The following is a 24,168-nucleotide window of genomic DNA, read 5'->3' as shown; positions in this document are numbered from 1 at the left end:
GAGCAGCGGCTGCCAGGCTGGGAGCGGCCAGGCCCGGAGCAGCGGCTGCCAGGCTGGGAGCGGCCAGGCCCGGAGCAGCCGGGTCTGGTGCGGCCAGGCCCGGAGCAGCGGCTGCCAGGCTGGGAGCGGCCAGGCCCGGAGCAGCCGGGTCTGGTGCGGCCAGGCCCGGAGCAGCGGCTGCCAGGCTGGGAGCGGCCAGGCCCGGAGCAGCAGCTGCCAGGCTGGGAGCGGCCAGGCCCGGAGCAGCCGGGTCTGGTGCGGCCAGGCCAGGAGCAGCGGCTGCCAGGCTGGGAGCAGCCAGGCCTGGAGCAGCAGCTGCCAGGCTGGGAGCGGCCAGGCCCGGAGCAGCCGGGTCTGGTGCGGCCAGGCCAGGAGCAGTGGCTGCCAGGCTGGGAGCAGCCAGGCCCGGAGCAGCGGCTGACAGGCTGGGAGCGGCCAGGCCCGGAGCGGCCGGGACCGGAGCAACCGGTCCCAGAGCAGCCGGGTCGGGTGCGGCCAGGCCTGTAGCAGCAACAGCCAAGTCCAGAGCAACTAGGTCGGGAGCGGCAGTGACCAGACCCGGAGCAGCTGGTTGTGGAACGAACCAGAGCAACAGAGGCCAGGCCCGGAGCAGCCAGGCCCGAAACAGCTTGCTCCTCGCCTGTACCTGCCCACGGCTGCCTCTCAGACATGGCTGGAAACTTTTGCGGGAACTTGAGGGTCTGCTGAATCAAGTGATGAAGGCTTAGATCTGGATGTGTTGAGTTAGTATAGCGCTGGGGTGTTGATCTGTGAGTGCCTTGGGTGGGGCCTGGATGAGGCTGGTTGACCTATTTGAAAATGTCTTTTGTGTGAAGTGTATCATTGGGCATGTGGAGGTATTATTGATATGAGAAAATGCTAAGTAACAGATTTACTATCTGAAAAGGGATTTACTATCGGGGAAAGGGAGGGAGGAAGAGACTGAACATAAACTGTGCACCTATGGATGAGGACAATGGGGGATGGGGAGGGGGCAGAGGGTGGGGTGGGAACCTGGTGGAGGGAGGAAGAAATGAGGAACCTTTGTAATAATATGAACAATAAAGATTGATTTAAAAAAAAAAAAAAAAAAAAAAATCTAGTAAGCTTCCTCCAAAGTGGTGGCTGAGGGACCAGAGTAGGAGGGAGGCTCCTCACTGTAAACTATTTGGGATTTTAAAAATTGAGATTAGAGGAGGGGTTTCAGCTTAATACACATAATGGCCCTGGTCGGCATGCTCAGTGGTTAGAGCACATGTGTCAAACACAAGGCCCGCGGGCCAAATCCAGCCCGCCAGGCCTTGCAATGTGGCCCGCACCGCGCTGTCATCACTGCACTCCGCTGTCAGTTTATGACATTGTCAGTTTATGACTGTTCAGTAAACCATTCGGCCCGCGATTTAGGCTGGATTTTAGATTTTGGCCCCTTCTCTGATTGAGTTCGACACCCCCAGGTTAGAGCATCGGCCCGTGCACCCCAGGGCTGTGGGTTCCATTCCAGATCAGGGGTCCGTGCCTTGGTTGCAGGTTCAGCCCGCAGGATGCCTGCAGGAGGCAATAGATCAGTGTGTGTGTGTGTGTGTGTGTGTGTGTGTGTCCCTCTCCCTTTTTCCCTCCCTTCCCTCAACGCTCTCTAAAAATCAATGGGGAAAAAATATCTTTGGGTAAGGATCAACAATAATAATAATATAATAACAGTAATATAATAATGGTAATAATAATATTCAGCAGTGGCAGCTGGCTGAGAGTGAGCGATTGCTCCGGGCGAGGAGTTACCCCGCCTGTTCCACCTGCGGCAGGTCCTCAGGATCCACACCGCATCCTGAACTGAGCGACGGTAACAGCATCATGTTAAAGATGAAGAAATGAGGCCCCGGAAGGAATGGTCCCAGCCAACGGCCCTACAGACGCATGCCGTCAGAGGCACTGGAGCGGGGGCGCAGGCAGGCGGGAGCGCCCGGCCTGGCCGCTCTGAGCAGCCGCCCGGAGCACCAGCGCTGAGTCTCCCCGGCCGCAGGCCCCTCTCCCTCAGCGACCATCCACGCTTTTGTCAGCGTAGCTGTGTGGGTAAACATTGTTTTCCTGATTAAAAAATATCACCAGCCTGGCTGGCGTGACTCAGTGGTTGAGCGTTGACCTATGAACCAGAGGGTCACGGTTCGGTTCCCAGTCTGAGCGCATGCCCAGGTTGCAGCTCCATCCCCAGGAGAGAGCTGAAGGAGGCAGCCGATCAATGATCCTCTCCCATCATTGATGTTTCTCTCTCTCTCTTCCTTCCTCTCTGAGATCATTACAAATATTTAAAAATATATTTGTCACCAGCTTATAATGTTTAAAGAGGAATTAAGTAAAGAAATGAATAAAGTAGCTGAAACCGGTTTGGCTCAGTGGATAGAGCGTCAGCCTACAGACTGAAGGGTCCCAGGTTCGATTCCTGTCAAGGGCATGTACCTTGGTTTCCGCCACATCCCCAGTAGGGGGTGTGCAAGAGGCAGCTGATCAATGATTCTCTCTCATCAATGTTTCTAACTCTCTATCCCTCTCTCTTCCTATCTGTAAAAAAATCAATTAAAAAAATATATATATATATATAAAGAAATGAATAAAGTCCCAGAACAGCTCTCCCCAGAGGATACCACTCTTCATTTGGTTCCTGTTGGCATCAGTGTAGCACCAAGCTTTTGCAGTTTTGTATCAAGATATAATGCCCTAAGTGGTTTGTCTCAGTGGATAGAGCATTGAACTATGGACTAAAAGGTCCCAGGTTTAATTCTGATCAAGAGCATATGCCCGGGTTGCAGGCACATCCCCAGTAGGAGGTGTGCAAGAGGCGGCTGATCGATGTTTCTCTCTCATTGATGTTTCTGACCCTCTGTCCCTCTCTCTTCCTTTCTGTAAAAAAAAAATCAATAAAATATACATATTTTTAAAAGATATAGCGTGACTGATGGGTAGCGAGGTAGGCAGGTAGATGTAGACAGTGATAGAGAGATATCGGTAAACAGAAATATAAAGATATATGTATGGACAGTCAGATGGTATACATTTGTCTTTGACTTGCTTTGTTCCAGAATGATCTTTTTTTTTTTTTAATGTTTTTTACTGATTTCAAAGAGGAAAGGAAAGGGAGAGAAAGAGAGAGAGAGAGAGAAGAGAGAGAGAGAGAGAGAGAGAGAGAGAGAGAGAGAGAGAGAGAGAGAGAAACATCAATGATGAGAGAGAATCATTGATTGGCTGCCTCCAGCACACCCTACCCTAAGGATCAAGCCCGCAACCTGGGCACGTGCCCTGACCAGGAATTGAACCATGACCTGGTTCATAGGTCGCTGCTCAACCTCTGAGCCTCACCCGTCAGGCCAGACTGATTTTAAGAACACAGCGTGGACCCTGTGAAGGAAAAGAGCCACCTGCTAACCTGACAAGCTCAGGGGAGGCTTGCATGGTGGTCTTGCAAACTCAGAGACCTAAAAAAAAGCACAAAAGATGGTTTTAAAATTAAATATCTAACTACAAACAGGTTATAGTGGGTAGTCATTTTCTAGACCGATATTTCACCTGACAAAGATCAACTGTTATCTTCTTTACTGAGTCCATCTGCCTTCCTGCGTCTAAGATAACGTATCTGTGAGATGTCTGGGTAATTTGTAACTTCCCTTTTTCTGGAGCCACTGGGGCACAACCAAATGTGGTGGGCGCCAGGACAGATGCCTCAAATTCCTTCGTTATCATGTTAATTGTTCCTGCACTCACCTGAGTACACGTCCTTCATTTTATTTTTATCTAATCCCAGGGGTTTCCCACCGCTTTGCTTTATCCCACCTCCTTACTCCATCACCAATGAATTTCATGTAACCCACCTATGTCCCTCCTTTGATTGCAACGTATATAAATAGAGAAATGTAACCCGCCATTCTCCGGAGCATTATCTCAATCCGTTGAGGTTCTGCCTCCCAGCATATGTTGATAGTTTGGCTCAAATAAACTCACTAACATTCTTTACAGGTTTCAATGGTTTTTTTCCTTAATGACCCCATCTTCCAAACCTGTCACTCTCCAGATCAAGCGCCCACTCCATAGCTCCAGGCCCTTGTTCCTCCGGCCCCTTCAGCCTCCGTTCCCCACCTCCTGATACCTCCCAGCGGCCTCTTCCCCCCCCCACCACCACCACCCTCCTCAGACCACTCCTGTCAGTCGGTGCCCACCTCCCCTCACTGGCCGGTGCTTCAGAGGAATGTTAGCCCAGGGCCCGCCCTGCCCCACCGAGTGTGCACTGGGTGTCCACTCAGACCTGCACGATGGGAACCCCGGGGAGGATGGGGAAAGGGTGCTTGACAATGGCGGGCACTGAGAAGTGGGTGCTGGGTGCTAACTGTATCGGGGTAGTCTGAGGAGGTGGCACTTCCGCCAAGTACTCGATGGCAGGGCCGGGGGGGGGGGGGGGGGGGGAGCGGGTCCAGTGCAGAGAACGGCGAGGACAAAGGCCCTGAGGTGGGAATAAGCTGTCCTCCGAGGGCCTGGGGGGCTGCGGCCAGGATGTGAGAGAGATGCCCAGTCCAGCCAGCGGTCATGAAGTCTCTCTGAGATGCTCCGGGGCAGATTACCAACCACAGCAGCACTGACACTGGGCCCGAAGCCGCTCAGGGCATGAAGCCAGGAGCGGGTCGGGGAGGCTGCACATTCAAACCGGGGTGAAGTGGGGTCCTGCAGGGCACCCCTTCGCTCCATCCTCCCTGACGTGAGCAGCCGCCTTCGTGCGCCTGGATTCCAGAGGCCAGGGAAGCACCGCAGGGAGCCAGACCGAGACGATCTTATCCCAGCGGCCATCTGTCTGGTGCGGAGACCAACCAGAAAGATGTGTGGCTTGTCGGGGCATGATAAGGGGGACAGAGAAAACTGCAGCAGGAGGGGGAGTCAGCTGGGGGTGGAGGGTGCATTGTAGATAAAGAAACTTGAATACAGCGGGAAAGGAGCACAGGGTTGGGGCGGGGGGGGGGGGGGGGAGTGTCTGGAAAGGGAAGAGCCTTCTAGGCAAATGGAACAGCAGAGCGCCAAGGTCCTGAGGTCAGAGTGTGGCCCTATTCCAGGAGAGTAAAAAGCCAAAGAGCAAGGGGAAGGGGGAGGAGTGGGCAGGGCACAGAGGTGCCAAAGGAAGAACTCAGCCACAGGGAGAATTGATTGACGTGGCCGTTGGGAAGCCAGGCAGGGCTGGAGGGGGCAGGAGGCTCTGAGCCAAACCCTGATCCACCCTCACAGAAAACCAGCAGAGCAGGGACCCCTGGCAAACGGAGGGAGAACAGCGGATTCAGAATCCGGGAGATGGCAGAGCGATAGCCAAGAACCCACAGGTTTCACTGCACACGTTGCACAAAGTCGTGTGCACACGCTTTTGCATACTTTTTAATTAAAATATATATAGTTGACACTTTAAGACTATAAAATAGTATCACTAGCATCCCATTTTTGTTTCTTATTTTTGTTTTTTTGTTCATTTTCACCCGAGGATATTTTTTCCATTCATTTTTAGAGAGAGTGAGAGGGAGGAGGAGAGACACACAGAAACACTGATGTGAGAGAGAGACATCAGTTTGCTGACTCCTGCATGTGCCCCAATCAGGGCTGCCAGGGATCAAGCCTGCAACCCAGTGCCCTGGACTGGGATCGACTGACGCCCTCTCCATGGAGCAGAATGGGGGGTGAGGGGGAGGCCTGCAGGAGGCAGCCGATCAATGATTCCCTCTCATCATCGATGTTTCTCTCTCTCTCTCTCTCTCTCTCTCTCTCTCTTAAAATCAATAAATTTTTCTTTTTAAAAAGGAGGCTGGAAATGCCGAGTTCTGGCTCCCCATGGGCCTTTGACGGACGTGATTTGGGGTTCTTCCTAAGGAAGAGTTGACTCACTGGCCCTCACACCCATTTTAAAGACCGGAAGACTGAGGCTGGGGACTTCCTCCCCAGACGGCGGCCCGGCCCAGGGCAAGGCCCCTCCCACCCCCGGACCCGGGCTGCGGCGCCCAAGTGTGAAGCGGGCGGGGACTCCGGCCCCGAAACCGCGTCCGGAGCCCCAGTCTGTGCGCCGGGGGCGGGGCGGCGGGCAGGATCCGGGGCGGGGCTCCCGCCAGGTGGGAGCGGGGCCCAGAGCACCCCTGGGTGCACACCAGGGCCACCCCTGGTGCACCCCGGGCTCAGGGGCCGGGGCCGGGAGGCCGGGCCGCCGCCACCAGGAGCGGGGCAGCCCCGCTGCGAGCGCCCCGCGCGGCTCCCCGGCTCCTGGCGGTGACCTTGACCCCGGGCCCAGCCAACCGCAGGTGAGACCCGCCCTGCCGGTGCGGAGGGAGGGGTCCCCGGTCCTTGTGACCCGCCTCCTGTTACCCCGGCTGCGCGAGGACTGCCCGCCGCCTGGGCGACCCGCGCCTGCTCACCCCGCGGGGCTGGGGCGCCCCCTGAGTGCAGCGGCCGTTCCGGCCAGAAGAGGGCGGCCGCGAGCGCAGGGTAAGTCTGGGGGCCGGGCGCCGGTCCCAGCGGCTGGGGTTCCCGGGGAGCCTCCAGCCCCGCGCAGGGCGAGGGTTAGAAGCCCGAGGTCACATGCGGCGCCATCAGCTGCCTCCCGCCAGGGTTCCTCCTGCAGGAATGGGGGCAGGGAGGGGAGGAGGGTGTGAGCAGGACTTCCTGGAAAAGGGGACCCTACTGTGGGGGGTTAGGGGGGGTGACCCTGGGACACACACACTCAGATGTTCTCACACACACAACCCACACCACACACACCGCACACACCGTACACACAGCTCACACTGGAGTCACAGCGCACACCACCACCCAGGCACCAAGCAGGGACTCCCAAGCCATCGCCCACACAGCTCCTGGCACACATCACAGCCACCCGGGGCCTGGCCTGCTGGGGGACACGGGACTCCCAGGCAGACATGTGACCCGGGCAGCTCAGACACGTCGGACACAGGCCGGACACAGGCCGGACGCAGGCGGACACAGGCAGGACCGGCCGGCCACCTGTGTCTGGCTGGCGGGGCGCACACAGCGTGCAGAGCCGCTGCCCAGGCCCTGGCACAGACAAGCCCCCGGGGCAGAGCCGTGACTGCCAGACCCCGGTCCACCCACCCACCCACCCGCCCGCCCGCCGCCGGGCTGGGGAACTCCAGGGCTCACATGACCCAGGGGGAGGCTCCGGGAACGGCCCGGAGAAACTGCCTCATCCTGGCCAATGACCCGCTTCCGCCCCAGAGCATAAAGGCTCGGTGACCCCGGCCCGGCCGCCCTGGAACGCAGCTGCCCCTCGGACGGTGCCAAGCGGCCGGCCAGTGCCTGCGCCAGGGTGAGTGCCGGCCGGGCCGGGTGAGGGCGGGCAGACGGGCCTGCGTGGCCGCCCTTCCTGGCCCCTGGCCGGCCGCCACCTGCCCGCTCTCCCTGGGCCAGCCTTGCCCTGCCGTCCGGGAACCAGGGCACCCAGGGGAGGAGGGGGGTCCCGCCGGGCCACAGCAGGGCAGGGGGGTCTCCTGCCCACGCCCCTCGGCACCAGGTCCCCGGACACTCGTCTCTCGCCTCCCAGATGGACCCGAGGACAGTGCTGCTCGTCCTGCAGGCCCTGCTGGCGCTCCCGCCGGCGCGTGGCGCCGCCCCCGCCCCCGCGCCCGCCCTGCGCTTCGTGGCGGTGGGGGACTGGGGCGGGGTCCCCAACGCCCCCTTCTACACCGCCCGGGAGACGGCCAACGCCAAGGAGATCGCCAGGACCGCCCAGATCCTGGGCACAGACTTCATCCTGTCGCTGGGGGACAATTTCTACTTCACGGGCGTGCGGGACGCCGAGGACAAGCGGTTCCAGGTGCGGGCCGCGCCGGGCGGGGACACGCGGAGGAGCCGGGGTCAGCCTCCCCCTCCGAGGAAGGGCGGCCGAGGGAGGCGTCCGCCGATGTCTCTCTGGTCCTCGGCTCCTGGGTTGGTGAGGGCATTGGGGTGCTGCTTGACACCCTGGGGTGGGGGTGCCCCTTCTGTCCGCTGCAGGAGACCTTCGAGGATGTGTTCTCCGACCCCTCCCTCCGCAACGTGCCTTGGTACGTGCTGGCTGGCAACCATGACCACCTGGGCAACGTCTCGGCGCAAATCGCCTACTCGAAGGTCTCCAAGCGCTGGTGAGCCTTCTCTCCTCCCACCCTTCCCCGCCCCCCGGGCCTCGCTCAGGGGCACGAGGGGCCCCGCTGGCCCGAGCGGACCCTGGGCAGACCCTCTCCACCCCGTGCCCTCCCCAGGAACTTCCCCAGCCCTTACTACCGCCTGCGCTTCAAGATCCCGCAGTCCAACGTCTCCGTGGCCATCTTCATGCTGGACACGGTGACCCTGTGTGGCAACTCGGACGACTTCCTGAGCCAGCAGCCGCAGCGGCCCCGCGACCCGCAGCTGGCCCGCACGCAGCTGTCCTGGCTCAAGAAGCAGCTGGCGGCGGCCCAGGAGGACTACGTGCTGGTGGCCGGCCACTACCCGGTGTGGTCCATCGCCGAGCACGGCCCCACCCACTGCCTGGTCCGCCGGCTGCAGCCGCTGCTGGCCACGTACAAGGTCACCGCCTACCTGTGCGGCCACGACCACAACCTGCAGGTGAGGGGCCTGCGGGTGGGGGTGGGGGGGAGCCAGGTAAGGGGCCACCACCCCAGTGGATGTGCCGCGTGGCACATGGGGATCCTCCTGCCGTTTGGGGCATCCCCCTCCCCAAATGTCACACTCCCTCACACTCTGTGTTCTTTTTTTTAATATATTTTATTGATTTTTTTACAGAGAGGAAGAGAGAGGGATAGAGAGATAGTAACATCGATGAGAGAGAATCATAGATCAGCTGCCTCGGGGCCCCGCCCCCCTCCACTGGGGATGTGCACTCAACCAAGGTACATGCCCTTGACCGGAATCGAACCCGGGACCTTTCAGTCCGCAGGCTGACGCTCTATCCACTGAGCCAAACCGGTTTCGGCCACACTCTGTGTTCTTCTTTTTTTTTTTTTAAACCAATCTTTTTAAAAATATATATTTTATTGATTTTTTACAGAGAGGAAGAGAAAGGGATAGAGAGTCAGAAACATCCATCAGCTGCCTCCTGCACCCCCCCACACTGGGGATGTGTCTGCAACCAAGGCACAAGGTTCGATTCCTTGACCGGAATCGAACCCGGGACCTTTCAGTCCGCAGGCCGACGCTCTATCCACCGAGCCAAACCGGTTTCGGCACACACTCTATTTTCTTTAACCAGGGAAACAACCCCAAGTTCCCCCCCAAAGCTATCATGATGGCTACCAGTTGCCAGTGGCTTACTCAGGGCAGGCGTGGGAAGTAGGATCCATACACTCCTGCAGGTGGTGGGGGGGGGGGGGGAACTGAGGCCCTCAGGGGGTGTATGTTGCTTTCCCAAAGTGACTGGAGAGCCTGGACTGCAGAGAGGCGGGCACCAAGCCCGCGGTCGGCCTCAGGGAGGGGCTGGGGCCGCCCTGACCCCGAGCCCTCCGCCCGCAGTACCTCCAGGATGAGAGCGGCATCGGCTACGTCCTGAGCGGGGCCGGCAACTTCATGGACCCCTCGCGGAGGCACTTCCGCAGGGTCCCCAGCGGCTACCTGCGCTTCCACTACGGGGCTGAGGACTCGCTGGGCGGCTTCGCCCACGTGGAGATCGGCCCCAAAGAGATGAGCATCACTTACGTCGAGGCCTCCGGCAAGTCCCTCTTCAAGACCCAGCTGCCCCGGCAAGCCCGGCTGGGGCACTTGTGAGGGGCGGGAGGCGGAGAGACTCCCCTGCCGGTGGGGTGGTGGGCCCCCCTGGCACCCCCACACCTTGGCAGGACTTCTCAGGGCCCTGTGGTTCTGCTGAGCGGGAACCACGCTCTCGAACCTGGCATCCTCCTGTCACTGCCAAATATTCAATAAAAGAATAGATGCGCCCTGGCCGGTGTGGCTCAGTTGGTTGCGTGTCGTCCCATACACCAAAGGGTCGCCAGCTCCATTCCTCATTAGGCCCGTGCCAGGGCGGTTGCCTGGCCCCAGAGGGAGAGCATGCAAGAGGCAGCCGATCAATGTTTAGCTCTCATCAAGGTTTCCCTTCTCTCACTTCCTTCCTCCCACTCCTTCCTCTCCCTTCCTCTTTCTCTAAAAAAAATAAAAAATAAATTGTTAATTGTTACCAATAAAAACATTTAATAAATAAATAAATAAATGCAAGATTGCAAATGTCCCCTTCCTGACCCTGGCGAGTTGCATCACCTGGGTGTCTGCCCCGCACCCCTTGCTGGCCTGGAACTCCATCTCTTACCCCCATTCGCAGCCAGCTGGGCCGCTACATGGATATGGCTTTAAGGAAGGACTGAACGGGGCGCACCGTTCCCTTCCTCCTCTTCTCCCACAGATAAGCGTCTCCTAGGCCCTAAGGGACCCCACAAGGCTTGCAACCAGGGGAGCAGCTAGCAGCAGCTCGTCCCAGGCTCACCCCCTGAACCTGTCTCGGTCCCCTTTTCTCTGCCTTCCCAGTGAGCCTTGCAAAAGTGCCTCCCCGAACCTCTCCTGTTTCACTGTCCTGAGTGTGCCTTTGCTTCTCAATAAATTCTTTTTTTATTTTAAATACAGTATATATATTTTATTGATTTTACACAGAGAGGAATTGAGGGAGACAGAGAGTTAGAAACATCGATGAGAGAGAAACATCGACCAGCTGCCTCCTGCACACCCCCCACTGGGGACGTGCCTGCAACCAAGGTACATGCCCTTGACCGGAATCGAACCCGGGACCTTTCAGTCCGAGGCCGACGCTCTATCCACTGAGCCAAACCAGTCCCGGCTCAATAAATTCTTGCTTGCTTTGCTGCACACACACACACACACACATACACACAAAGGCCAAATGCGGGGGGAAAGGTACAAAACAAGCCTTCCTCCCCCAGCCCAGCTCCCCAGGGGCAGCCACACCGTCCCTGGTGCCTCCGTCAGCAAAACATCCCTCTTTATGCAAAACCACGCCATCCCCACTCAGTGCTGCACCTGCTTTCTAGTTAACCACTACCCTTCTTCCTACTTAACCACAGTTCAGCTGTCCCTAACAGAACACTCATTTTGTTCGTTTCAACACGAAATTGCTAAGAAGGTCACGTGGCTCAGGGTGAAGTCTCCCGCCACCCCCCTCTCTTTCCCGCCCCCTCTCCTAAAAAGAAACAAAATTTTTTAAAATATATTTTATTGATTTTTTCACAGAGAGGAAGGGAGAGGGATAGAGAGTCAGAAACATCGATGAGAGAGAAACATCGACCAGCCGCCTCCTGCACACCCCCTACCAGGGATGTGCCCACAACCAGTGTACATGCCCTTGACCAGAATCGAACCCGGGACCCTTCAGTCTGCAGAACGACGCTCTATCCACTGAGCCAAACCGGTTTCGGCAAAAGAAACAAATTTTTATAAGGGCTTTGTTTCCTTCCGTATATCTCAATGCAAATAAAGACAAGTATGAATGCCTTTGTCTCCTCACTGATCTGCACCTGGCTTTGTGTGTGTGTGTGTGTGTGTGTGTGTGTGTGTGTGTGTGTGTGTTTTCCAAACCAACTTTATTTAAGTGTAATTGACACATTTAAAGCATACAGTTCCAGCCAGGCTGGTGTGGCTCAGTGGTTGAGCATCCGCCCACAAACTAAAGAGGTCATGGGTTCGATTCCAAGTCTGGGCACATGCCTGGGTTTGGGTCTCAATACCCAGTAGGGGGCCTGCAGGAGGCAGGCTCTCATTGAAATTTCTGCTCTCTATCCCTCTCCCTTCCTCTCTCTAAAAAAATTAATTAAAAACCATGTTTTTAAAGCTCACAGTTCCATAAACACCTACCACAGTTTAGATACAGGCATAGGCATGTCCCACACCCCCAAAGGCACTTTCCTGTTCCCGCCTGTTACCCTGGAGATCTGCCCATCTGCTCTCCGCGCTTCCGCCTCTTTCTGTGGCCACGGCCACGGAGGCCCACCGTGTGCCTGCTCCACGGCCGATCGAACCAGCCATCTCCTGAGGGCTGCCAGGATCGCATCCAATTGCTATCCTCAAACAAAGCTACAATCAATCACCCTGTCCCTGTTTCCTGCATGAGCAGATAAGTTTGTAGAATAAACAAGACGCATTCCAAAGAGCAGGACTGCCGTTCTGTGTGTGTGTGTGTGTGTGTGTGTGTGTGTGTGTTTTCTTTCTGTTGCCATTCCTTTTAACAGGCATGGAGCTTCCACCTCTGTCACCCGTCCCTTGCTGGGGTCCCGTTGGAATCTCCAATCTTTTCCTTTTACCAACATAGCTATGGAATTGTATGCATTCCTGGACCCAGGCTTTTGTACATCTGTGCAAATATGTATGTAAAAAAAAAAAAAGTCCAGAAGTGGAATTGTTTGAGGGCCTGTTTCTTTTTCTTTAAGAGGATTTTTGATTGATGATTGATTGATTGGTTTCATGGAGACAGCAAGAGGATGGAAGAAAAGGAAGGAAAGAGAGAGAGAGAGGGAGAAAGAAACATCAATTTGCTGTTCTACCCATCCATGCAGTCACTGGTTGCTTCTTCTATGCCCTGCCCTGATATCGAACCCGCAACATTGGCGTATGAGGACCACACTAGCCAAGTGAGCTACTGGCAGGGCTCAGGCCTGTTTCTTTCTTTTTTTAAAATATATTTCTTACTGATTTCAGAGAGGAAGGGAAAGGGATAGATAGAAACATCAATGGTGAGAGAGAATCATTGATTGGCTGCCTCCTACTGGGGACCACGCCCGCAACCCAGGCCAGAATCGAACCCAGGACCCTTCAGTCCGCAGGCCGACGCTCTATCCACTGAGCCAAACCAGCCAGGGCTCAGGCCTGTTTCTTGTGGTGGAAGCTGAAGGCTGCAGAGAAGCCAGTTCCCCTTTGGGGAGAGTTGAGTAACAGCCACCAGCTCCAGGCCAGTCACCGAAACTTCTCCTTTGATCCGCCCTCAAATGCTGCTTCAGCTGCTCCAGGGCCGGGACGCCAAACAGCCTAGACACAAAGTCACCGAGGCCACTGCTGGCAGGAACCCAGGGAGGGGGCACCTTCCGTGGGCTACTCAAGAGATGTCCATAGGGTTGGATTTGTTACAAGATACACGTGTTACTGCTAGAGTTAAGCAAAGCAATCTTACCCAAAGACCAGCCCTAAGCACTTTCCAACTGCGTTTACCCGGCTGGTATTCTTACCAGCCAAGCTTTATGCAATAAATAAATAAATAAATAAATAAATAAATAATAAATTTAAAAAAATAAAAAAATAAATCACTTCTAATCCTGACCCACGAGGGAAGGGCCACGATCAACCTTGCTTCTCAGAGGACATTACGGAAACTGAGCGGGTTGCGTGCCCAAGGTCATGCCAGGGAGTTGGCAGACTCTCAGTCTTCACCGAGACAGTCACCGCCACTCACAGCCACGCTGCCTCTTCCCACTGACTCAGAGGCTCTGGGCAGGGATGGTCTGAGTCAGCGGGCAGCCCCATGTGCTGTTGGTGGCACCTAAAGCGTGGAATTAGCCCAGTGTCCTGGTTCACGGGGCCCAGCGCGTGTAAAGGAGAAGTGACACATCAGAGCCGACACGGGGAGTGAGTGGCAGGGATGGGGTTGGCCCCCTCCTCCACAATGGCCAAGTACTGAGCACTGCTACCAAGCACCAAGGACTGAGTCCTCTGCAGAGAGCTGGGGACCCTGGAGCACCCAAAAGAATAAGGCAGGGTAGGCAGTCCCGCTCAGAGAGCTTCGCTCCGGCTCAGGGAACAATGCCACCCAGCACACAGCCTTTGTTAGAAGGATGCCTTCCCAACTGCAAGGATTGAGATAACCAAGTTCCTCAGGGGCAGTTGCAGAAACCACTGTCCTCACTCTTCCTGAGCAACCACCTCTGATTCGGTCACCAGGGACAGTATCAGGCCCCTCTCCACTCCTCACGCCGAGTGCCAGAATGGGCACCGTCTCCTTCAAGCAGCAACAGGTTGTCTCCAGAGCGTCGGGCCACACCCACCTCCTCACCAGCTTCCAAGAATCATGAATCAGAAGGTGAGAGACCTGCCTTACCACACAGCAAAATGCACCGTCATCAGAACAGCACAACAGCCCTGATCGGGTTGGCTCAGTGAATAGAGCATTGGCCTGCAGATTGAAAGGTCCCAGGTTCGATTCTGGTCAAGGGCATGTACCTTGGTTGCGGGCACATCCCCCGTGGGAGGTGTGCAGGAGGCAGCTGATCGATGTTTCTAGCTCTCTATCCTTCTCCCTTCCTCTCTGTAAAAGAATCAATAAAATATATATTTTTTTAAAAAAACTAAAAACACAGCACAACATTGCTCTGCTAAAATTAAGCAAAGCTGTCAGGTGGTGTGGCTCAGCAGTTGAGGGTTGACCCAGAAACCAAGAGTTTACCAGTTCAATTGGTTTGATTCCTGGTCAGGGCACATAACCAGGTTGTGGGCTCAATCCCCAACAGGAGTGTGTGCAGGAGGCAGTCAATCAATGATGCTCCTCTCTCCCTCTCTAAAAATAAAAAATACATATTTTGAAAACATTAAAAAAATATATAAAAGCCAGCATGACACTGGCTTCAGGAAAATGTCCAGAGGGAATCCAGAAATTCTAAAAACACACGAGAATGTGATGTAGGTTGAAGGTGGCATTGCAACTTTATAAGAAAAGGGATAATTTGCCTTGTTGAATTGCCCAGAAGACAGAGCTTGAACCCTTCTTCCAACCATATACAAGAATAAATTCCAGAGGGATCACATATTTCAGTGTAAAAATAAAAGAGTAGAAGATGAAAATGAGTATCCCCACAAAGCTGTCAATGAGGTGGTTCATAGTAGTTCTATTCAGCATAGTCCCAAAATTGGAAACATCCCAAATGTCCAGTAGTAGTTGAAAGGATAAACAGCCTGGTATCCTATCTAATAAAGAGCAGATATGCTAATTGACTCTCACCCTGTCACAAATATGGTGGCACCCACAGCCAATCAGGAAGAAATATGCTAATTTACTGCTCTATCCTCAAAGATGGTGACACCCACAGCCAATAAGGAGGAATATGCTAATTAACTGCCATGGCCTTAAAGATGGCAGCGCCCACAGCCACAAGATGGAGGTGCCCAGTCCCCTCAGCCGCCCAGCCGCCCAGGGCCACCCAAGGCTCAGTAACCAGGGCCAGCCAAGACTTGTGCTGCCCGCAGTGGCAGCAGCAGAGGTGTGATGGGGCATCACCTTCCCCTGATTGCCAGGTTGCCTCCCACTCCTGAGGGCTCCCGGACTGGGAGAGGGGGCAGGCTGGGCTGAATGACCACCCCTTCCAGTGCATGAATTTTCATGCACTGGGCCTCTAGTATCTTCATAAGGGAATATAATTCAACATAGAAAGGAACAAACTGCTGATAGATACGACATGGACTTGAAGGTAGTAAGCTGAGTAAAATCAAAAGGCTACGTATTATATTATTCTGTTCATGTGACTTTCTGAAAAAATATAAAGCTATCGGAAATAAAAACAGATCAGTTGGTGCCAGGGTCTAGGAGCAGGGAAGGAACTGACTACAAAGAAACAGCAGGAAACTTCTTGGGGTGATAGAAACATTCACTATCTTGATTGTATAGTTTCACATGTATATGCATATGTCAGGACATAAAATGTCAGTTTAAATACATGCAGCTTATTATCTGTCGATTATCCTATAAAATAAAAGGCTAATATGCAAATTGTCCTCTCCATGGTGAGTTTGACCAGGGGCCCCCATCTGCCCTGACCCCACCCGAACAGAAATTCATGCATGGGGCCTCTAGTATTGTTACAGAAAACCAGAGAAGAACCAAGCAACGCTTAGAGAGATGGAGTTACATTTATGTGCAGGCCCAGAGGAAAATGTCTTTTAAATTCTGGGTCCCCAAATAGAGGAACTTTCCCTATTTATATGTTTTACCGTCTTTGTCTCCAAAATATGGGGTGTTTCTGGCCCCCTTTGCAAGTTCTTAAAGTGCCCCTATGTGCTGGGGCTTTGAGACCTCAGCCAAAGGCTTGGCCTGGCTCCAGCACCGATAACTTCGTCTGGGGAACGTTTATGGCCTCTCTGGAGTCGTCTTATTTTCCTTATTATTTAAGCAAGCAAGCCTTTACAGAAGCCAAAAGAGCAGGGTTAAAGTTTTAAACAGCAGTTTTCATATAAGATGGATGCTCCATTATCTCAATAAAGCTGTGAAGGAAGGGAAGGAGGCAGGAAACACTACCCTTCAGCAAATAGAGCACTGTCCATAGGCCATGGCAGAGTTGCACAATGACTCATGTGGCTACTGAAAACAAGCGTTATCTGTATGTGTACCGACCGTTGAGGGGAAACAGCAGGTTGCAAGGCAGCGGTTCACTGTAGGATCCCATCTGTGTGTGTTCAGGTTTGGAACCAGCACTGAGAAGGGGGCTTCCAAGGGTAACACTGCCCCCTCGTGGGAGCCTTGGGAACAGGTCCATTTGACACACATGTCACAAGTTTATTTTCCGGAACACTCTAATCATTAGAGTCTAATGAAACAGTTCTTACCAAGGTCACCAATGACCAAAGGCAGAATTGTAGCAAGACCCAAAGGTTGTTCACGTTGGAGAAGAGCGTCTTACAAGCTCCCCCCTCCCCCTGATCCAGCCATTCTAGTATTTGCATCTCCTTAGCACCGGGACATTTTATTTATTTATTTTTATAGCAAAGGTGGAAATGATTGAAGAACAAGCACAGACTCTCCCCCCCCCCCCCCCGTGGGGAGGGTAAGGAGTCCCCAGCTCTGGGATAGTTTACTATCGTGTCCCACGTTTGGGAGAGCTGGGTGGGCTGCGAGGGGCTGGGGTTCGAATGGGGAGAGGCGAGTGAGACATCCCCAAGAAGATACTGCGACCCAGGACAGGATGCCTTTTCAGCTCAGGGATGGCCGAGCCCAACGGCCCTGAAAGGCGGGAACGGCCGCCGCTGGGAAACGAAGAGAAGTAATCCTCTGACCGCGCTCAAGCCCACGCGCAGGCGCACTGCGAAACTCCCGCCGGCTCCCCTCCCCTCCCCTCCACCCCATGAGTACGCATGCGCACAGAAAGATGCTGGCGGAGGCGGGTCCTGCTATTGGCCTATCCCGGCTGCGGGTGGGCGGGACGTAAGGGCCTAAGGAGTTCCGCTTCCGCTGAGAGGCGGAAGTCTCTGTCTCCCGGGTGAACGAGGCTGTCGCCTGGAGGGAAGGCTGGTGCAGGTGACGGTGCACGCGGGAGGGCGTTGGAGCCGGGCGGGCCGGGTGCTCTTCGACTCGGGGCGGCTCACGGGGTACCGGAGGGGGCGCCGAGGGCCCGGGGGTTGGAGGGTGGCGCGTCAGGGAGCTTGACTCCCCCGGGTCCCAGCCGGCTGAGCGCGCTGCTCGGAGGCGCCGCCGAAGCCTGGGTGAGCCTGTAGGACCGCCCGCCCTCCGCCTCCGGAGTCTCGGCCGGATTGGAGGCCGACCCCCTTCCGTCCCTTGTCGGCGCGTTTGGCCGAGGGACCTGGGGCTTAATGGCAGGCCAGCCCCCTGTTCTGTGGTGGGTGGGGTATTGTAGTCACCAGGTAAAATGAAATGGGGCGGGGGAGGAGGGCCGGGTGAGACTTCTGTAGCGTCTGATTCAGGAGACTCATTTGTTCATTCAACTCGGAGTTACTGAGCGCTTAATGCGTACCCGTCGCTATGCATCCTGGGGCTTCAGCAGCGGGCAAGTCACGCCCCGACCCCTCTCAGAACTGACATCTCAGTGTGGGTAGATCTGGGGTGAGGCTCAGAAATCAGCCTTTTCGGAGGGCCCCCAGGTGATTCTGTTGCAGGGGGTACCCAGGGCTGGACTTTGGGGGAGAAACTGCCCTGGTGGGTGATAGCACGGGCTCCAGAACTGACTACACCGTACTGAAGTCTGCAGGGTTTTGTGGGGTCTGGCTGCTGCTTCCCGCTTCTGTCGCATCTCATACCCATCTCCCCATTGTTCAGGAGCTTCCGCTGTATCAGTCTTTTTCTTTCTGGAGAAAAACCTTTGCAGTTGCTGTTCCCTCTGCCTGGACTGACTACCTTGCACAGTGCCTTCTCGTCCTCATTCAGGTTTCATCTTAAGTGACTTAGCCAGAGGTCCTTCCCACGCTGCCCTTATCTGAAGCAGCCCCATTCCGGAGGTGTTTCACCTCGCCCTGGTATTGACCTTGTAGGGCTTACCAATGTTTGGAGTGATTTCCATAGAAGTTTCACCAGAGCAGAAACCTTGCCTGCCTTGATTGCAGCATTGGTGCGGTGTAGTGTTGGGTCTGGCGTTACTTTATTCACTCATTGGCTCAGTAAATATTTGTTGAGTGCTAGCTCTGTGCCATGAACAATTCTCGGCTCCGAGGATACGAAGAAATGCCAGAAGTCCCTGGCCTCGTGGGATTTACATGTGGAGGTGCAGGGAGACCAATGGGGAGGCTGTTGTGATCACCCAAGCCAGAGATGACCAGGGCTCTGGACTCAGACCAGGACAATAGCCCCGGAGGTGGTGAGAAGTCAGGTTCTGAGTGTGTTTTAGAGGAGCAGCGGGATCAGGATCAGATTAAGAGCTGGGGTGTAAGAGAGAGAGAGAAATCGAGGATGAGTCCGAGGTTTTTGGAAAGACTGATCTGCTGTCTGCTGAGACGGGGAAGACTGGGAGAGAGCAGGTTGAGGTGTCAGGAGCTCAGTTTTCGACAGGTTACTTTTAAACATTGGTTAGCATCAGATGGAGGTGTGACCAAGACAGGCAGAGGGGCGAGTCTGTGGTTCAGAGGTCACATCAAGGCCAGAGAGGCCGGTGGCATCAGTGTGGAAGAGGCATGGAAGCCTTGAGGCTGGGTGAGATCTCCATGGAGGGGAGTGTCGGCAGAGGAGAGGGGGCCAGAGACTGAGCTGTGGGCTCCTCGTTAGAGAATCAGGGGGAGGTCAGCAGCAGAGAGTGGAAGGAACTGTCGGGATCAGGGGTGTAAGATGCAGGTTCTGAGGGTCCCATGGGAAGGGCAGGAAGAGAAAACCAGTGTCCAGTGCCCTGAGGAGTGGGGACTGCCCCTGGGACGGGCAGCATGAGGCTGGGGGTAGAGAGTATGGGAGGGAAAACAGCTCTCCTAGCAACTGCAGAGAAGGAGGTGGTTTGTTTTGTGGTGGTTTGTTTTTTGATTTGCTTTTTAATTGTTTGTTAATGACCGAGTAGAGACAGAAAATGTGATGTTGGGATCCAGGGCACAAATTGTTTTTATGGGGACCTCGAACATCCGTCCAAGGCAAAGGAGGGAAGGCCACATGGGATGTGCTCTGCCAGCTGTTTTTGTCTACAAAGTGACTTGGACACATCCACAGTTAAAATTGAGGATGTTGCCACAACGTGGATGTACCTAGAGGATATTATACCAAGTGAAATAAGTCAGAGAAAGACAAATGCCATATGATTTTACTTATATGTGGAATATAAAGAATAAGATAAACAAGCAGCTGTAACTGGTTTGGGTCAGTCGGCCTGCAGACTGAAGGGTCATTGATGTTTCTAACTTTCTATTCCTCTCCCATCCTCTCTGTAAAAAAAAAAAAAAAAGATAAACAAGCAAACAAAACAGAAACAGACTTATAAATGTGGAGGACAGACTGATGGTTGCCAGAGGCGAGGGGCTTTGAGCTCGCTGAAAAAGGTGGAAGGAATTGAGAAACATAAATTGGTAGTTACAAAATACTTATGGGGCTGTAAAGTACAGCCTAGGAAATACAGTGTAATACTGTATGGTGCCAGTTGGGTACTGGGAATATCAGGGGAATACTTTGTAAAGTATATGATTGTCTAACAACTATGCTGTACACCTGCAACTAATACAAAATAATGTTGAATGTAAACTGAAATGAAAAGTTTAAAAAAAATTTTTTTTTAAATATATTTTTATTGATTTCAGAGAGAAAGAGAGAGATAGAGACATCAATGATGAGAGAGAATCATTGATTTTCTGCCTCCTACAGCCTGGGCATGTGCTCTGACCAGGAATTGAACAGTGACCTCCTGATACATAGGCTGACACTCAACCACTGAGCCACTCTGGCCAGGCTTTAACATTTTTTTAAATGAATGAGGATGTTACATGGAAAGTGATTGCTACATATGAATGAAATTCTGGCCTTTCTTCTGTGAGATTGCCGACCTCCTCTGTCATGGAGGAATGATCACAGAACCAGCAGTGGAGAGAGAGAGAAAGACAGAGTGTGATTGGCAGAAAGGGGGAGTCCATTGGAAGGCTGAGGGACGGTGAATGCAGAGCCCTGAGCCCAGCGCCTGACACAGAAATTCTTCCAGTGGTCTCTGCCTCCAAGACATATGTCCCAATGGCACCTGACTCATTTTTAAAAAAATATATATTTTATTGATTTTTTTACAGAGAGGAAGAAAGAGGGATAGAGAGTTAGAAACATCCATGAGAGAGAAGCATCAATCAGCTGCCTCTTACACATCCCCTACTGGGGATGTGCCTGCAACCAAGGTTCATGCCCTTGAATGAATTGAACCCGGGACCTTTCAGTCCGCAGGCCGACATTCTATCCATTGAGCCAAACCGGTTTCGGCATCTGACTCATTTTTTTTTTTTTTTAAATATATTTTATTGATTTTGTACAGAGAGGAAGGGAGAGAGATAGAGAGTTAGAAACATTGATGAGAGAGAGTCATCGATCAGCTGCCTCTTGCACACCCCCTACTGGGGATATGCCCGCAACTGAGGTACATGCCCTTGACCGGAATCGAACCCGAGACCTTTCAGTCCCCAAGCTGACACTCTATCCATTGAGCCAAACCGGTCCCGGCATCTGACTCATTTTTAACAACTCTGTTCTTTAGTGTTCGACACGGCCCCTGCCCCTCACAGCCTTGGAGGTCGTTCTGGACTCTTCCGTCTCTCGCCATACCCACTCATCCCACTGATTTCTCTCTTCAGTCTTGCCAGCTGCTTCTCTCCTCCCCAAACAGCCCTGTCCCAGTTCTGACTTCCATCTTTGTCCAGACTTTTGACCTGTATCCCTCAGTCCCTTAAAAGCACAGGGTGAGGTTGTTTCTCTCCCTGGCCATCAGGATCCCTCTGTTCCCTCTTCAGCCTGCCCCTCCCCCACTTGCGTGGTCCCCAACTGCTAGCTCAGCACTCAGATACCTGCCCCTCGGCCTTCTACGTGGCATTTCTCTGCTTGAAACACGTCTCTGTCCAGTAACCCCTCTTCTGTGGATAGGCTGCCCACAGAGCCTGTCGGCGTCTCTGTCAAATCCCTTGATGCCATTCTCCTGGGTGGTCCTGGCATGTCTTTTGACAAGAGGAGCAGCTGCTCCTAAAAATCGTCGGCCCCAGAGCACTTGGGCTCTGCCCAGCCCCGGGCAACTGGCCTGTCAGTCACTCGTGTTATCCTCACCAGGAACAGTGGCCTCCTGTGTAGGTGCCAGCGATGGATGGGCCACAGGCAATGCAAGCACTTAGGATTCTGTCAGCCCCTGTGAGGTAGCAGCCTCAACTCTTTGAGGCAGAGAGCTTAAGTACTTATTGGAGGTCATTAGTAAGTGGGGGCGGGGCAGGGTTAGAATCTAGAACCTGCTCTCACCCCCTCTACCCAGAGTGCACTGTGCAACAGTGCCGTCCCCAGAGGGTGCCACTGTGCAAGTCCTCCCCTCACTGGCCAGCTGGACCGTCTTCCCGGCCTGCTCCCGGAGCATCTGGAGGGCCTCCTGGGTCCCGTGAGTTGACATCTGCCCTCCTCCCCTCCAGGTTCGCCCTCCTGCAGACATGGGGCGCAGAAAGTCCAAACGAAAGCCACCCCCCAAGAAGAAGATGACAGGCACCCTAGAGACCCAGTTCACCTGCCCCTTCTGCAACCACGAGAAATCCTGTGACGTGAAAATGTGAGTGGGGGGTGGGGGCCGGGAGTCCTGCCTCCTGGGGCCTTCCGCCCTCAGTCGGGAATTGGCTCCCCCTAAACACAGGCCTCTTTGCTTATCAGTCCCTCCATCTCCCCCCTTTCCAGGGACCGTGCCCGTAACACCGGAGTCATCTCTTGTACCGTGTGCCTAGAGGAATTCCAGACGCCCATCACGTGTATCCTTGGAAACTGGGCTTTACCAGGGGGTGAGGGGGCGGGGTGGTCAGGGCTGCCCTGCCCAGGGTGGGCTGCTCAAGGGCAAGGGGGAGAATCAGCCCTTGCACCTTGGGCCTTGCTGTGTATCCTGTGCAGGGCTGTGGCCACCCAGAGGAATGGGTGCTACCTGCTTGCTTAAGTGGGGTGATAGTGTGCAGGGCAGGGGTCTGGCTGACGTCAGTGTGAGCAGAAGCGGAAAGGGAAGTGTCGGATGCTGGGAGTTGCCCTTGACTTCAGCGGCTCAGATCTGTCAGAACCAGTGGACGTGTATAGTGATTGGATAGATGCCTGTGAGGCCGCCAATCAGTAGCAAAACAGAGGACCCACCCCCTTAGCAGCCCGCTGCCGAGGACCAGCCCACTGGGTACCAATCCAGAGACATTCCTGAGGTCCAGGGTGTGGGTCCAGGGCCTTCGCAGCCCCTGCCTGTGTATGGAGTGGATGTGGATGTGGATGTTTGGCTGCAAGTATGGCCATGGGGGTGTGCTCATGGGCAGGGGGCTCCGGGGGCCTGAACTGCCTCCTTGGCTCCAGAAGCCTTTGACTTGCTCCCCCTTTCGGCCCCTGACTCCCTGGCTCTGGAGCCCTGGCTTCTCCAGGGGCCAGTGTCCTGACATCCGGGGTGAGGCAAGCCCACAGAGACCGTCTCAGGACTCTCCGCCTCCTCACCCCCCCTCCAGCACCTTGCCTGTGTGAACTGGACCCACGCCCTCCTCTGCCTTCGAAGGACTGGCCTGGGACTCAACACCACTGGGTGGGGCCCCGGTTCATGTGTAGTTGCTTTTATAGAAGAGGAAGGGGCTGGGATGGGGACTGTTAGTCACCAGCCCTTAAATAAAGCAGCCGATGCAGACTCCTGGCTCTGATTTCCTGGGTTCTGGTCAGCCCCCTGGGCCCAGTGCGGGGGGAGAGGGAGGCCATTGTAAAAGGGGTTTGGTCAGTCCTTCCAACTGTCCAACACTTGTCCACTAGACAAGCATCCAAGGTAAAACCATGGCAGTGCTGGGCTCAAGGAACTCGGATGACCCCACAGACATGTGGGCAAGCATGTAGTTCCAGTGAGAAATAGGGCAACTGCCCTAACCGGTTTGGCTCAGTGGCTAGAGAGGCGGCCTACAGACTGAAAGGTCCCACGTTCCATTCCGGTCAAGGGCATGCACCTTGGTTGTGGGCACATCCCCAGTAGGGAGTGTGCAGGAGGCAGTTGATCAATGTTTCTAACTCTCCCTCTCCCTTCTCTCTATAAAAAAATCAGTAAAATATATGTTTTAAAAAGAAATAGGGCAACAGCCTGGGGTGCGGGGAGCAGGGTGGTCAGGGAAGGCTTCTTGACTGACGAAGGCAACTCTCACGGGCTGCCCCTGAGGCAGGTGCCACAGGCTTGCAGGGGAGGAAACAGGCCAGCGATGGAGGTCACTGGCCCAAGGCCCCCCAGCCGGAAAGCAGCACAGCTGGTCCTTAATCCCAGGGGACAGGCTGAGAGGACAGCTCTTGGTTTTGTGGGGGCTGGGAAGCTCAGGAGAAGAGTAACGGTCCTCAAGGGACCTTTGTCCCAGGCTGGTGAGGCCTGGAGGCCGGAGGTGGTGCCAGATGCAGGGGTGTGGTACAAATTGTATTGATCTTTGCCCCCGTTCATGGCTCAGAGCTACTAAAACTCTTGGAATTTCCAGTGCGATCACCCAGGATGGGGCTGGTCACCAGAAAGATCAGCAGATTACTGAGGGGAACTCCCAGCCACCTTTGGGAAGAGTCAGGGAGAGAAGACAGGTTAAGCTCTCTAAAAACTTCAGTAAGATTTGGAGAACAGTTGAAACCTATATAATTTTTTATATATATATATATGTATTTTATTGATTTTTTACAGAGAGGAAGAGAGAGGGATAGAGAGTTAGAAACATCAATGAGAGAGAATCATCGATCAGCTGCCTCTTGCACATCCCCTACTGGGGATGTACCCGCAACCAAGGTACATGCCCTTGACCAGAATCGAACCT

At 54.5% G+C, this 24,168-nt stretch overlaps 2 protein-coding genes across 5 annotated transcripts; both read left to right on the top strand.

Annotated features, from left to right (window-relative positions):
- Positions 1–5,962: 5,962 nt before the first annotated feature.
- On the top strand, positions 5,963–9,929 carry ACP5 (acid phosphatase 5, tartrate resistant). Of its 3 annotated transcripts, XM_084886000.1 has the most exons (6): positions 5,965–6,489; positions 7,237–7,327; positions 7,562–7,834; positions 8,014–8,141; positions 8,259–8,604; positions 9,508–9,929. In XM_084886000.1, exons 3-6 carry the CDS (start codon positions 7,562–7,564, stop codon positions 9,757–9,759), a joined length of 999 nt encoding a protein of 332 aa, XP_084742126.1. In that variant the 5' UTR covers positions 5,965–6,489; positions 7,237–7,327; the 3' UTR covers positions 9,760–9,929. The 3 variants fall into 3 exon arrangements, with proteins under 3 accessions (XP_084742128.1, XP_084742126.1, XP_084742127.1); XM_084886002.1 differs by lacking the exon at positions 7,237–7,327 and having other exon boundaries at positions 5,963–6,489; XM_084886001.1 differs by lacking the exon at positions 5,965–6,489 and having other exon boundaries at positions 6,746–7,327.
- A 7,234-nt stretch (positions 9,930–17,163) lies between these two features.
- ELOF1 (elongation factor 1) lies at positions 17,164–23,027 on the top strand. Of its 2 annotated transcripts, none has more exons than XM_084886070.1 (4): positions 17,164–17,263; positions 21,808–21,941; positions 22,064–22,134; positions 22,420–23,027. In XM_084886070.1, the coding sequence occupies exons 2-4, from the start codon at positions 21,826–21,828 to the stop codon at positions 22,482–22,484; spliced, it is 252 nt and encodes an 83-aa protein (XP_084742196.1). In that variant the 5' UTR covers positions 17,164–17,263; positions 21,808–21,825; the 3' UTR covers positions 22,485–23,027. The 2 variants fall into 2 exon arrangements, with proteins under 2 accessions (XP_084742196.1, XP_084742197.1); XM_084886071.1 differs by having other exon boundaries at positions 17,239–17,448.
- Positions 23,028–24,168: the final 1,141 nt, after the last annotated feature.

The sequence above is a fragment of the Pipistrellus hanaki genome (genome assembly GCF_964339955.1).
Source record: "Pipistrellus hanaki genome assembly, chromosome: 5".
NCBI classification, from domain to species: Eukaryota; Metazoa; Chordata; class Mammalia; order Chiroptera; family Vespertilionidae; genus Pipistrellus; species Pipistrellus hanaki.
Note: the sequence above shows the minus strand (reverse complement) of the source record. Positions and strands in the feature narration are given on the sequence as shown.